General features: G+C 39.5%; 2 protein-coding genes across 4 annotated transcripts in view; one reads left to right on the top strand and one right to left on the bottom strand.

Annotated features, from left to right (window-relative positions):
- Nucleotides 1-17: 17 nt before the first annotated feature.
- Nucleotides 18-13,195, top strand: part of LOC111255425 (serine/threonine-protein kinase SBK1-like) — a 77,271-nt gene continuing 64,093 nt past the window's right edge. Inside the window, exon 1 of one of the 2 annotated variants that reach the window (XM_086978324.1) lies at nt 18-132. The gene's annotated coding sequence lies outside the window, so the exon portion shown is untranslated. Of the gene's footprint in view, nt 133-4,761; nt 4,862-13,195 lie in introns of those variants that run through there. The other variant, XM_086978321.1, reaches the window with a different exon arrangement.
- Nucleotides 54-12,047, bottom strand: LOC111242919 (uncharacterized). 2 transcript variants are annotated; one of them, XM_022787867.2, is made up of 7 exons: nt 11,740-12,047; nt 11,390-11,545; nt 10,063-10,230; nt 5,994-6,154; nt 5,446-5,613; nt 4,726-4,816; nt 1,402-1,671 (listed from the first exon to the last, which is right to left on the bottom strand). In XM_022787867.2, exons 2-7 carry the CDS (start codon nt 11,451-11,453, stop codon nt 1,643-1,645), a joined length of 681 nt encoding a protein of 226 aa, XP_022643602.1. In that variant the 5' UTR covers nt 11,454-11,545; nt 11,740-12,047; the 3' UTR covers nt 1,402-1,642. The 2 variants fall into 2 exon arrangements, with proteins under 2 accessions (XP_086834452.1, XP_022643602.1); XM_086978326.1 differs by lacking the exons at nt 1,402-1,671; nt 11,740-12,047 and adding an exon at nt 54-130 and having other exon boundaries at nt 11,390-11,696.

Below are 13,195 nucleotides of genomic sequence, written 5' to 3'. Positions count from 1 at the left end.
TTAGCAGAACCAAATAGTGTTGGGTTGACAAGGTGCTTAAGTCCTACGTTAATACCTGGTATACCTTTTGATAGGTGATGTGTTGTATGCCGATATCATGCGAATAAACTGAACACCAGACGATACTAACCTGTAAGTACATTGTTTCTCTGTCAGACTCAATTCCTCATAGGAAACCTGTATTTCAGCTCTAGGTGAATTATGTAACGAAAAAGTTTTGTTCTTTTACATATAGGACTGTGGTTCTCGGTCGTTGCAAAAGGGTCACTCTGCTAATAACAAGAATGGCGTCATTGATTAGCCAACTTTTTTACAAGGTCAAGACATCTTAAACACCAACTATGTGATTAGAAGTAATCAATTATGTAGAAAATTTCCCAGTGAATCCAATTGACTTTAGCTTAATACGATCCGAACTTGAAGGAGTAGCTTTCCTTTACCGGGAACGCGTACCGTACAGCTTACCTGCGTAGAAAAGCAATGTCATAATGCATATTTATCCACTTCGCACACAACCAAACGATGTGACAGGTTAACGGTTATCCGATTTAGTCGAAATGTTTGTTTTGGACTCATCATATGATTTTATCGAATTGCCTATAGTATACGTATAGTCGGATACTTGTTTGTTTGGTGATCTAACCTGTTTTATATATAATCTATTTCTACGTGTATAGTCGAGTGTTCCATACGAAAACGTACTGATACGAACGAGAGCATTTACGAAGTTCGGTTTTTCTTCTCTTTTGCTAAATCGTGTAGAAACGAGCGTGTTCATGTAGCACATACTAAATTCATATTAGTCAACTGTGCTATTACCGTGTGTATCTTTGATTATTTTAGTCAACGAAAGTAACAACGAATTTCAATGATAGATATTAAGATGTATGTAATACATGGCGCCTGCTTTTAGATAGAAAACACACACAACTATTTTGAGAAATCACTGAAAAGCAAGAAACGGTACCGTTGCTACCGTTGTAATTTTGAAATTTACCGAGAATATCGGATACGTCGAATTCTATACATATTGGAAGATGTCGGAGATTACTTCCGGCTTAAACTAAATGATGAACACTTGAGCTGGAGTGAAAACTTAAGTCAGCAACTAGGAAACATTAATTATAACATTTGGCAGCTGCAATTAGCTTTAATTGGCGCGCAATGCCTCTATTGTGCAGGTGAAGACTATTGGAATCTCGAACCTGAAATTACGACCGTACTGCGATTTTTCGAACCTAATCCTACGGCACGACTTCCATTAAATGTATAGTTGAATTTATCGCCTATTGTTACCAGTTCGAACAGAGAATTAGAAAAAAACATTCGATGTGAGACGAATATTTAGAAAAACTGACAATAGAGGCAAAGAAACGAAGCGACGCATATAACTCCTTAACGAAAAATAATACAATTCAATTAATCTGTGAACTTTTAAAATTAAGTGCAGCTTTATTTTGACGTCTTATCGTAATAGCGTTTGATGGTATCTGCTCAAATCTCTTCTGTTCTTGCGTTACCGTAGATGTGCTCTTGAAACATCCAGAGACTAAATACTATTGTAAACTTGAAGAGAAAGAGCTGTTCCTTTATAGCCGCCGACTTGTCAATCAAGATGGCGTGAGCCGACAAAGATGTGTGTTCAATTGCTATGTTTGTCCAGTGATTCATCTAGAAGAAACAAATAACGTTTCGCTAAATTGTGTTCGGGATAAACGAGCAAGCCTATATAGTACAGGCCAAATATTGTCCACCCGGGCAACCTATCCATATGGCTCACCCACTGAGATCATCGCCAAAACAGCTCAAATACATTGACTCTTGCTTATTTTCGTGATCTTTTCTAACGAGTGGCTTATTTGACTCTAGCAGCATTAGTGAAGAACGTCTGACACGAATGACTGGGGCTAAGCAGAAAAGCGAACGCGTCGTACGGGGTTTGGTCTAGGTGATGGAAATTTTATTCAATTATTATTATTTAATATTGTTCACGTGATGCCACTGGCGTATGAAAGACCGACATATAGCTTGGCAAATCCTACTTCTTAGCTTCGGTACAAACGTGTTATCAAAACAAACAAGAAGGAAATCGGTTTTCTGTACATTCGTGGCATAGCAACACTCAATGTAACTCACCTTGTAAGCTAAAATCTAAACATAATGTAGATAAACATGTAGCTAGAATAAATATCTTATGACTGGATTATTGAGCAATCAAATAGCTATATTTTTCAAGAAATCAGGTGCATTGATCCGTTACTTGTAAAACGGACGTGTACCTTTTCTATGTGTCCACAGACCGAATTCACTCAAAATCAACCCCTAAACTGGTTTGTATCGTTCTCCTTTTAAATGGGTCTAAACACGTCACGTAACAAGAACGGCAAATGCGGAGAAAAAAAGGGGCGGGGGGAGGGGGTGAGCTGGATCCGCACCGTTGTCTCTATAGGAGAACCAATTGACGCGCGAGGGTATTTAAAATTTTTTCAGGGTATCTCTGACAATATCGCATAATTGCCGCGTTACAGCGGTGTCAGTATTGAATCGTTTGAACTGAATGTATCCAAGAACTTTTCAACATTGCTTAGTTTATACGTACTATGCGCATTCCTAAAGAAAGAATATAAGCATTCGTTCCAGTAGAACTTAATGATTATTATGCTAATCCAACGCTAGTCTACAATCTGCTATGTCAGCCGTAGAAGAGAGCATTAAGAATCAACTGCCGAAACAGTGTTCTATAGGCGAGGTGAAATGTTTTCAACGGAAAGCATATTGCAGTGCTACGAATTCGATATTATGCCAGACACACAATTCCAATCTTCTAAATTTGGGTTTTGTGGCTGAGTGACCCTGTGATAAGACCGTATTCGATGCAGTAGTTCAACTTTTTGTAAATACTGCGTATGCATGACTAAAAGACAACGTGGTAACTTTAAAGAGCTGCGTAGAAGGTAACATTGTTCAGTGTGATACAATTCGAAGCAACTATTTTAAGCAGTAACCAAGCGGAAGTTCGACTGATTTGCATGTCGTGAGCGAGCACGCTGCATAGCAGAACGCTGATAATTGCCTTTGAAAAAACAGTATCGATCGCATCATTTTTAGCCACTGAACGTTTTATCAAACTATATTAGACAATGGCAAAACCAAAGGAGCTCACGCCAAACATCTTACGACAAGGCTGGGATTTATTTCGATACGTCTTATTGATAGCTTATGTGCGATAACCGTCTATTGAATATTTACACAAAATACATGATGTTCATGCCTCTCACAATAGATTTATGAAGCGTGATTGTTCTAAACGGTGCGTAGTTTTTTCGAGGGATATCTTGCGAAATATGAATCTGAAGAATCGTCTATTTGACATCCAATACATATGCATTTCTTGTCCGTCGCAATTCTGTACACGTTTTGAAAGTATCCTTAAGCTATACTAAGTAGAAAGCTAGCGAACGTATATGGTAATTAAAAAAAAACAAATTCGGCTCTACTGTTTACTTTAATTTATATACTCTTGATGTCTGTCAAATCATATTCTAACAAACATGTATTTCTCGGTTAGAAAATATCGACAAGGTCTGCCAAAGAGGACTTTTCAATGTTCAATATTAAATTGAATGGCAGTGTATTAAGCCTTTCCCTTATATACCGACACACACGAACGAAACAGCTTTGATGTTCTGGGTCGAAGATAGTTAATTTATACTCTCCTATCGGACTAGATAAAAGTACACATATTCGTTAGTATGCAGCCCATTTTCTAATTTAATAACATCTTAGAGCACAATTAGCTAAGCTAACCCGTTATCTGAGTCAATTTGATTTCTAATTCTATTGAAAAATCACATGGACTATGACATATGCGAAAGCAGCCTGTTGACGCTACTCAGCGGAACGCGACTGGCGTTATAGGGATCATGGAAACCGTCAGAAAGGCTGACATGCTACTTGAAATCGCTTGATATTTACATGACAAGTCATGATAAGCACTGAAAGAATACACACTCATAACACATTAGCACATGTCGTTTTAGCGGGCCTAAACCTTCTGCAGAGAAAAAGGAATCATTGGATCCCGAAAGTATATGGGAAGAACAATATAAACGGCTTATCGCAAACGATATAAAGTTAACCGGTGTAAATAGTGTGGAAGTTTACAATATTCATGTGTAAATCCATGAGAAATAAGATGAAGCATACTGTCACAGCTAACGTGACAAGTTTTATACCGAGTGCTCTCTAGAAAGCGTCCCATAAATCGAATTTCGGCACATGAACCTAAAGCACGTAAACATCAATCTAACAGCAGCCGAACACGGGTATCGTAAACAGTCCGTCTTTGTACTTGTTCGCCATAAACATGGCAACTCTCGTTCCTCCACATAGTCTCCTTCAGCTACTGTTTTCAAAAAAGTCATCTCTCTTTTATTTCGCACAACAAATCTTACCTTTTGATTTTATTAACGGGTCAATGGCGGTGTGGCTTGGTACACTTTTGCATTCGTATTAGTGCACTGAATGGAAATTCAGCCACTCACATTCTTTGCTCTATAGTAATGGCTAGAGTTACCGGGAGAGACCAAAGTAGGACAAGCTGTAACAATCCAATGAAGTGTTTTCCTTTGCTAGAGCGGCAGTGTTAATGGTGAGCCGTTAACGACACAACGAAAAAGGGATTGTGGTATATATATTATAGCAGATGTTAGCAAGTAGGCATACCAAAAGGGCACAGTTTAAATTTTGAGTTCCGTGGGAAGATTGGTGTGACACAACTTCCGAGGCGACATGTGCCCTGCCGAATAACTGAGAACTGCGAAGGAAGACGGCGGCGCGTACAAAAACAACGTGAAGCGAAGTTAGTGCACAGTGGCTAAGTTCGTTGCGTATGAACCTCATCTAATATAATTATTATTGTTTTACGCGTCCTGTATATTTTTTGTAATATCAAATGCATTATATCGCAACCATTAACAATAATAATCCTCGTTTGCATTATCGGTGTTTATATAGACTGGCCCAGTTAATAGACAGCCTAATATGTTTTTAGATGCGCAATTGCGGCCAGATATCTAGGTGCCCGTAGCACAACCGGTCTTGGCTGTGCCACGGGTACCCTAGGTCTAGGTATCACTAAAGGTAGGACATTGGGACGGGCTTTTATCGCCTGAGTTGGACAACTCTTACGGGCTTCTATTAGTTAACCTTACTCATTTCGGTAGACACGCGCTTTGAGTACAGAAGTGATCTGTGTTAAGTGGCCTGGCACTAGCAGCTATGATGCATTATCTACAATCAGGTGTATTGACATTTTGTACCTCTACGCTATTAGCGTTGTTTCCGTCTCTTTTGTACACAAAGAGGTTCTACCATGTTTTTCTTAAGTACCTAGCGTTTATGTAGCCTGCTATAAGAATCCTCTAGGAGGTAAAGGTTACTGACAAAGTTTGTCGTGCAGTTTGTGCCGTCCGGAGCAGTAACTATTTTCATGTGTTCCTTGAAAGCTGCAAAGCTAAAAGATTCAATGCTTTTCGTGCACTTTGCTAGACATCCCGTACAGAAAGACATCATGTAGCCTTGAGGACACTGAACGGCTCTCTGTACACAGTCCTATAACGTAGAGACAGTTAAATGAGAAAAAAAAAAAACACGCTATGCTATACGTTATATGCCTTTATATTTTCGATAGACTCATATCTTCGTCTAATGCCCATAGCCCACTGTAGATGTGCGAAACAAAATTTATCCCGAAGCAAACGGATTTTTCGTACCTACAGAAGAGGTCCTTTAATGCCTAAATTATATTTTATTAAATAGGCTAGTCTTATCACTAGAAATATAGCTCTCATATTCTACAATTCATTGGGGTATGTCATACACCCGATTATACAATATATGCCTATTCTGCACAGTACCTTTTTCAAAAGCGAACGCTTACCTACTGTGTGGCAAAGGCCAAGCAGCATGTTGGCGACGTGAACCTGGCTTACCTGTGTGCTTAGTATGATGCTAATACCGTTACCCGGACCCCCAAACCCCACAGTGCCTGTCACAGAGGGACCAGGGTTTGGTGAGGACATATTGAATGGCGATCCGCTGATGGTAATTGAAGGCGGAAATAAATTTCCACTGGCTGTCACCGTCGCCAGACCTGTTATCATCAACAGCAAAGCACTGCACTAATTAATGATGTTTTCTTTAATAAGGGTTTGATTAGGTAATTCTTAGGGAAAGCAATGAAAAAATAGACGATGCTGCAGTAATTAGTAAGCGTGGGGAATTAGGACAGAAGAACGGTCAACGTATTAAAGCCAGTTCAAGCATTAGCAACTATGGCTATGCCAAAACTTTGAAAAACTTACTCGTATCGTGCTCACGCCAAGGTACAATGACCACGACTGAAGATTAAAACTATCAGCGCAATTAGAAGCATTAAGGCGATCGACTATACACAAAAGTTTCTTTGAATTTTTCGCAGCATGGCCTACATATTTAACGACAGTATAAATTTAGTTTAAAAAAATATGACAATATTTAGAGGATATTTTTTATATCGTACACATCCTTACTATGAAAAGATTATAAAATACGAAGTTCTTCGACTGACCAGGGCGTTTCGAGGTAAGCAGCCCACTGCGTTAGTAGAAATCATTCTATCACATCCTCCTATCACGCATGTAGCCTTCAACATCATTGATGGCTTAAAATCAAACAGTCCTATGCAATGATAGCAAATGCAAGGTACAAAGGTTTCCCTCAAATACAAGTAAGCGTTATCACAGGCAATGACAGCACATACATAAGCGTAGAGTTTTAGTGTACTTGATGGCTACGTAAGGGTAATGTTCGTCATCATTATGCGGCTCCTAGAGCAAATCGAATTTGTACGGAAGATTAAAGGAGGGAGTCACAACTTATCGGCTTAACAATATCTCGACTATATATTTCCGTGATAGATTAGTGGATAACGTGTTTGCGTGTCGTGGTCTAGGCTCGAACCCATAGGACATAGACAGACTTGTTTCGTGTTAGGGTCCAGCTGTAAGATGGATGGAAAATTCGAAATATACCGTAATACACATCCGACATGTTACGGAAGAATACCACTGGTGATTTTTATACATTTATTGCACTGCAGATAGCAACAACAAGCGTGTAGAGGATTCTTTTTATGAGACTGCACGGCGGAAATTCAATTTATATTTCCGGCTAAGTGCTGTAAAGGAAGCCGGGCTGAGTGATGCAGAAGATATATTACAAGCAAGAGGAACAAAGGGTTGGTTTTTCAGAAACATGGCCAAATACTAACCTTATTTAGATTTTGTGGGAACCAAAACGTACACGGTGTTACGTGTTGGTGCTAATTACGCATAGTTCTGTCATAGAGTTGTAAGCAACAGTGTAGAAGTAGCGTTAACGTTAGACGAAAACAAAGTTATCATCTCTTTCTCACCTTATTAGCTTCTCCAAGTTACTAATTAAATAATTGACTAGAGGTTAGGGATGATATTCCTGTTTGATTCGTACGTTTATTTATCCGGTTAGGTCGTAACTATTCAAGATTTTGAGTTTGAGACAATTCTTTGCAAAAAAGACTTATAAAGCTCTTGGAGCGATTCTAAGATTTTTTGTTCTGAAGTTATACATACTTCTATTCATGGCCATCATAAGATACTGAGTTCAAAATAATTTAGCCTATTATCAAGATAATATTGCATTATCTACAATTCGTTACCTCTGGGTAGTAATTAGAGGTCAGCTCAATCAATCAAATAATAAATCTTAAAACAATAATAAGCAATAGCAGATACTTGAAAATAGGACTTTTGTCCTTTTTTTTTTTCAATTTACAGCATTGGGTGCATTAAACGTATTAAGTGAAATTTGCCAACCATGTGACCAAACAATAGGCAACCGTTCAAAATCGGCTACTCAGTGAGCGGTTAATCACGGGCTAGCACGATGAAGCGGAAATTGATATCTGAGCAAACATCGATGCGCTGCCCATTGGAGAGAAAAGTAGACCTGTAGGTACCCTATATCGAAGGATGTATAGGAACCGATATCCTCTAGAACGTATAGAATACATGTGATACCCATATAGAAAGAAATGAACGTCCTGATTCCATCAATTATATATGCTTAGCTTATAATTTTTGATGATTTCGATGTATTTTGAATGGCACAGATTAGCGAAGATTTTTCCGCAACCTTGAAAATTTCGTTCATGAAAATGCCTTAAGCGTGAAAATAAGTTTCCCTTTTTCTGACGCCATCCCGTTTTCCAGCAAAAAAACCTAACGCTCAAAATATATATTGTGTAATCGCAGACACCCTTTCATTATATCTGGTGAACAAAAATGTACACGAAAATAACGAAAAAAAAGTTTTAAAAACTAAGGCCATCTAATACGAAACTGTTATTTGGCTCATGGCAATGGCAGTGTACCAAAAGCAGATGGGTAAAAACAGATGCAAAAGGGTAAGAATGTTGCTGCTTGACACTTTTACGCGAATGTAAAACTAGCCGAAATTTCCTGCGACGACGCTGCTTCAATTGCGGACAAAGCACAAATTATATCTATTATTTCCTATTGGTAAAAGTGATCTTTCGAAGCCTACTAAAATCAACTAAAAATCAGAAAGGCCATGACAAAAGTAAACTTATTTAATAAAACTAGCTTATCTCGTTCTACATTTCTACAGATGATTAACAGAGGATAACACAAAAACACGTGCGTTTAATCGCTTGATTCATATGTTTTCGAAACAGCGAAAAGCTAACAGGCGTTGTAACAGAATCTTAACTCAAAAACTCATAAGAGTAGGACTATATATAAAGTTTTCGTAGTTCCACGTAGTTGCGGTTTGCCTGATAAATAGAAGCAATGCGCCCAACAACACGAAACGCTGTCCCAGCAGCGCAATTATGTGATTTCGGCCTTTCTTCTAAAAAATCAAAAAAAAAAAAAAAAGATCTTTGAAGACTTCAGTATTTGTATATAAGAGTTACTAAACAAAAAAGTATTCCATGTTTCGGCAGAACCCTGATCGACCGTGACGCCATGATGAATTCGTTCAATGCACGCAAATAGGGGACTGCACGATGTTCACATATCAACGTTAGAGCAAAGTTAGATTGATCACTGGACATGCAACGTTTAAGGGGCTTCAATGAACAAGCGTAATTATCTCATGGATGTTATAAGATCTACTTAGAACTTAAAGACTGCATTTATAGCGAACGTAGATGAAGCAAAATATATTCCTAGATCATATTAGTAACCGACAAAGTCTGCTGAGAACGATTAAACAAAAAATTAGCAAGTTATATCTACCATGTTTACCATATAAAGCATACTATCCATGTAGTAGTTCTAGACAAAAATGCTACAAAACATAATATATAATTAACAATATATCAAGATGAGAAAAATCGTTGTTATTCTGATTATAATGAAACATTATGGTATTAAAGATTGAACGGGAACAGGCGTTCTTGTATGAAGTCTCTCCCCCCCCCCCCCCCCCTACCCACACGTAAATACTATAGTGCGTAAGTAGTCACAGTACATTTTTTTAGTGCATGGCCTTAACAGATATCACCAGATTTCTAATTGGACGAACAGTGGTTGATAGTAACGTTAGAATGATTTTAGCTGCTCAAAGCTATTGATCTTTTTCGTGCAGTCCATCCTGAACAATTTCACCAGTGGTATATGCTGCATAGAGAACACAGACGTGCACAAATGGCACACACATCTGGTCCACAGCCATCGGAATCCCGCGGACGGTCTCACGCGGCGAATTTGGACATAATACTAGCATAATGTAATCTCTTTGTGTTGTATACTTCGTCTCACTCTTCTCCCATCGTTCGGTTGCGCCTCTTGCGTTCTTCTTATCTATTGTCTCATAGGACGGCGGCGTTCTTTTTGCGCGTCGGCCAACCCGGGTGCTCTCTTTCCCTCCCTCTATCAATCGCTGTCTTATGACGGCAAGCAGAAAAAAGGAAACGAGTCCGAAGGGCTTATTGTCCTTTCTATTGGCTGTACGTACCCGTCGATGGAACTATATTTATCGCGCCGTCACCACTTGAACCGCCGCTACCTGCACTCGAGGCTCCCCCCGGCGTCACGGGTGGCACCATGGGCGACAAAGAAGAAATAAAGCTAGAAGCTGTTGAGTCTGTAGGAAATCCTGGAAGCTGTGTGGGCACTGGTCTGACTGTGGACGAACGAGTAGACGAAGAGTAGGCAGAAAGTCGAGGTAGTTGATATTACCGATGGCGACACCGCCCGTTCCGCCAATGTCAGCAGGACGTGAAGAAACGTGAAGAAAAAAAAACAAGTCAGAAAGCGATCGTAGCAATGATGAATCACTGATAGCAACAGTTACAATAATACAGCAAGTACTATAATAATAATCACGATTGGAAGAACCAACATAGAGCTCTGTTGGGTTAGTCAGCCTTATGTAATATCCATTGGCGACATAGAAGGAAAGGAACGGGGCAACTGTAGGGGTTTCGCTATGTCCGGCGTTTGAGAACGCTTTGCTCACTGTTGACTGTCACAATACGACAACGAAAAGGAAGGTGGAACTGACAACAACTGTTTAATGTCCTTGGCCCTCTTACCTGAGCTATCTCATTATTTATAAAGTTCAAAGGTGCGCACGAGCGAACATGATCGTTGCTTCTATATATAATAACTGGGTGTATATAGGCGACTTCAAGGTATTGAGCTTCACTTCTTTCAGATTACCTCGTTTACTTACTAACTGATAGTCATAGAATACAGAATAGAGATAAAAAAAAGTTGCCATCCTTTAATTATATAAAAGTAGGAAACGTATAGGGTTGGTATAATCAAGCCAAGATAAACAGTAAGCATTATGTCGACGTCTACAGAAAGCAGAACGCGATTTCGATTGGCAGTACCTAGCAATTATCTTGCTAGTGGACATATAAAGTTATAAGTCGTTAATAAACAGATATCCTAATAAATAACCTCGAACTCTGGACCTATGTGTTCATAGTCTAAAAGAGAAAGTATAGTGTCTGTACAATGTCTTATTAAGGTGCAATTGATTCACAGTATCTTGCACAATGCACGTAAGACAAACGTACAACGACGTATAGCGAAAATTGCCTTTCCACTTAAAGATGAATTTAACACCAATGATTTTTGAGGTTGCTTAGCAAATACGGTGTGAGCCAGAAGAAAAGCCTCTTAGGCCTATTATATATCTATGATATTTAGCAATATTTATATCATGAATATTGTACGATACAGTGCGGCTTCAGGTAAATATACGTAATGTAAGACGCATCGAGTTCTGCTTAGCGCAATAAAAAAAAAAAAAAAAAAGGCGAATTTCTTACCCTGAGCTTTCGTCCCGTGGAACAGGAGCATGTACGTGAGTAACGCTCCTTTGATAACATACATCGTGTCTCTAATAGCGCTCTAAGCCTGCTAACGGCAAGATATTCCTCGCTTTGTTAGAATACACAGGTTTGATCGTAAGTTTGGAAATGTGCCTAAAACGTATTGAGCAGTCACGGCTTAGCTTGCTTCTGGCGGGCCCACAAACTGTGCCCCGGATTTTATTCGGCTAGCAGGGTCTTACCCGCTGTCATATACTTGCATATAGTAAATCAGACGAATCATACGTCAAAATGTGAACAAATTGTATGGACGAAGACCCATAGACTAGACCAATGACAATACAAACCAGATCACTTCGCGGATGATGTGTATTTACGCGAAATGATGATGCTGCTACACCTGACTGAGGCGACGTGTGGTCGCAACAATTGAAATGACTTGTGATTGAATGTAGAAAGCCTGCGAAACTGAGGGTGATGATAATAATACCAATAATAACGCGATTGCTGTCGTAATAACAATACTCAGTAATAACAGAAAGCAAACCTACGCACATCGGTCTCCGTTTTGATCTAGCTTAGTTATCTATACGAACTAGGAATACTAAGCTCGCCGTCCATGGAGCAAAGCCATAACCGCTAAGGAGATGATGGCAGCAGGGGCTACTTGATCACACCCGTCAGTTGGACTATAATGTCCTTTTGAGGGTCCTAAGCACGTTGCCTATGTACGCTTTGCTTATAATATATACAGCAATCACGTTGGTGGAGTGAAGGCTGAATGCATTATCAGCCCATCTAGGTGAATAGAGGAAGCAGGCGTAAAATATAAACAGATAGACCCTACAAAGTAACGCCATATGTTTCCAGTTCAGCAGCAAAAACCCACCAGCGCTCGCCAATCCAGCAAACAACCAGAAGTAGTCAATGCTTAACTACTCAGTCCTTAGGCATCGTCAGGGCAGCATGCCAATCAAAACAAACTGTTTGGTTTCCTCAAGATGTTGCAAAGTACATGGACGCAGGAACACACATTCGTTAAACCTATTGTGATGAAGGTTGATGGGGGCTAACTGCTTGGTTGCTGACAGACGACGAACGGAAGGCCTTTTCCGTTGCTGTCGCTGCTACTGAGACCCAGCTGCTTGGTTTTCTGCTGACCTGCCTAGCTACTTGACGTCAAGCGGGTTGGCAGCCGCAACGACAACGATAAGAACAGTGGCAGGAACACAGCGACGCCTGCATAAAGGACATCACGATGACGTAAAGCCAGTTACCCATTTAGCTTTAGCGAGCTAGAAAATACTGGCCGCTTAGCAAGTTTGAGTGAAGGATGAAGCATTGCCTGTCACTATTGACATATGTTATGCCTCGGCGCGGAAACCGAACGCGAACGAATCCGACCTGAGAGTCTCCTTTCGATACGAGGTGATATTGCGAAGTGGTAGGGAAATAACGTGAAGCTGGTAGCTGATAGCAAAATGGTTGTTTAATCTACGTACAAAAATGAGTGAACAACTGTTGAGCGAGAGATTGGGTGGTCATTTTGTAGATTCTTAAAATCAAACAAAATCTCTAAATAATTTAATAACAGATTCGACAGTTTGTGAAATGCTCAGGTCCCGCAAAGGTTACTCAAGCACAGAAAATCGATTTTTTTTTTTGAAAATCATAAATATTAAGGGGACGTATATTGGTTAAATTCAATATACAGCATTATACGGCGTGTAAATAAGCTCATGTAGATGTTTGTGCTGAATTATATTATTAGTGATAAGACGCTGCATTTTTTCTGTGATCGTT

Source organism: Varroa destructor, unplaced genomic scaffold (genome assembly GCF_002443255.2).
Source record: "Varroa destructor unplaced genomic scaffold, Vdes_3.0 BEIS01000001.1, whole genome shotgun sequence".
NCBI classification, from domain to species: Eukaryota; Metazoa; Arthropoda; class Arachnida; order Mesostigmata; family Varroidae; genus Varroa; species Varroa destructor.
This window is presented reverse-complemented; position numbering and strand designations above follow the sequence as displayed.

Coding starts and splice junctions, on each gene's coding strand:
- LOC111242919 (XM_022787867.2), bottom strand. CDS start 11,453: ATGTATGTTATCAAAGGAGCGTTACTCACGTACATGCTCCTGTTCCAC. Junction 6,155..10,062: donor AAATATAGTTCCATCGACGG/GTACGTACAGCC, acceptor TGATGATAACAG/GTCTGGCGACGGTGACAGCC. Junction 4,817..5,445: donor CAAACTGCACGACAAACTTT/GTCAGTAACCTT, acceptor CTTCCTTCGCAG/TTCTCAGTTATTCGGCAGGG.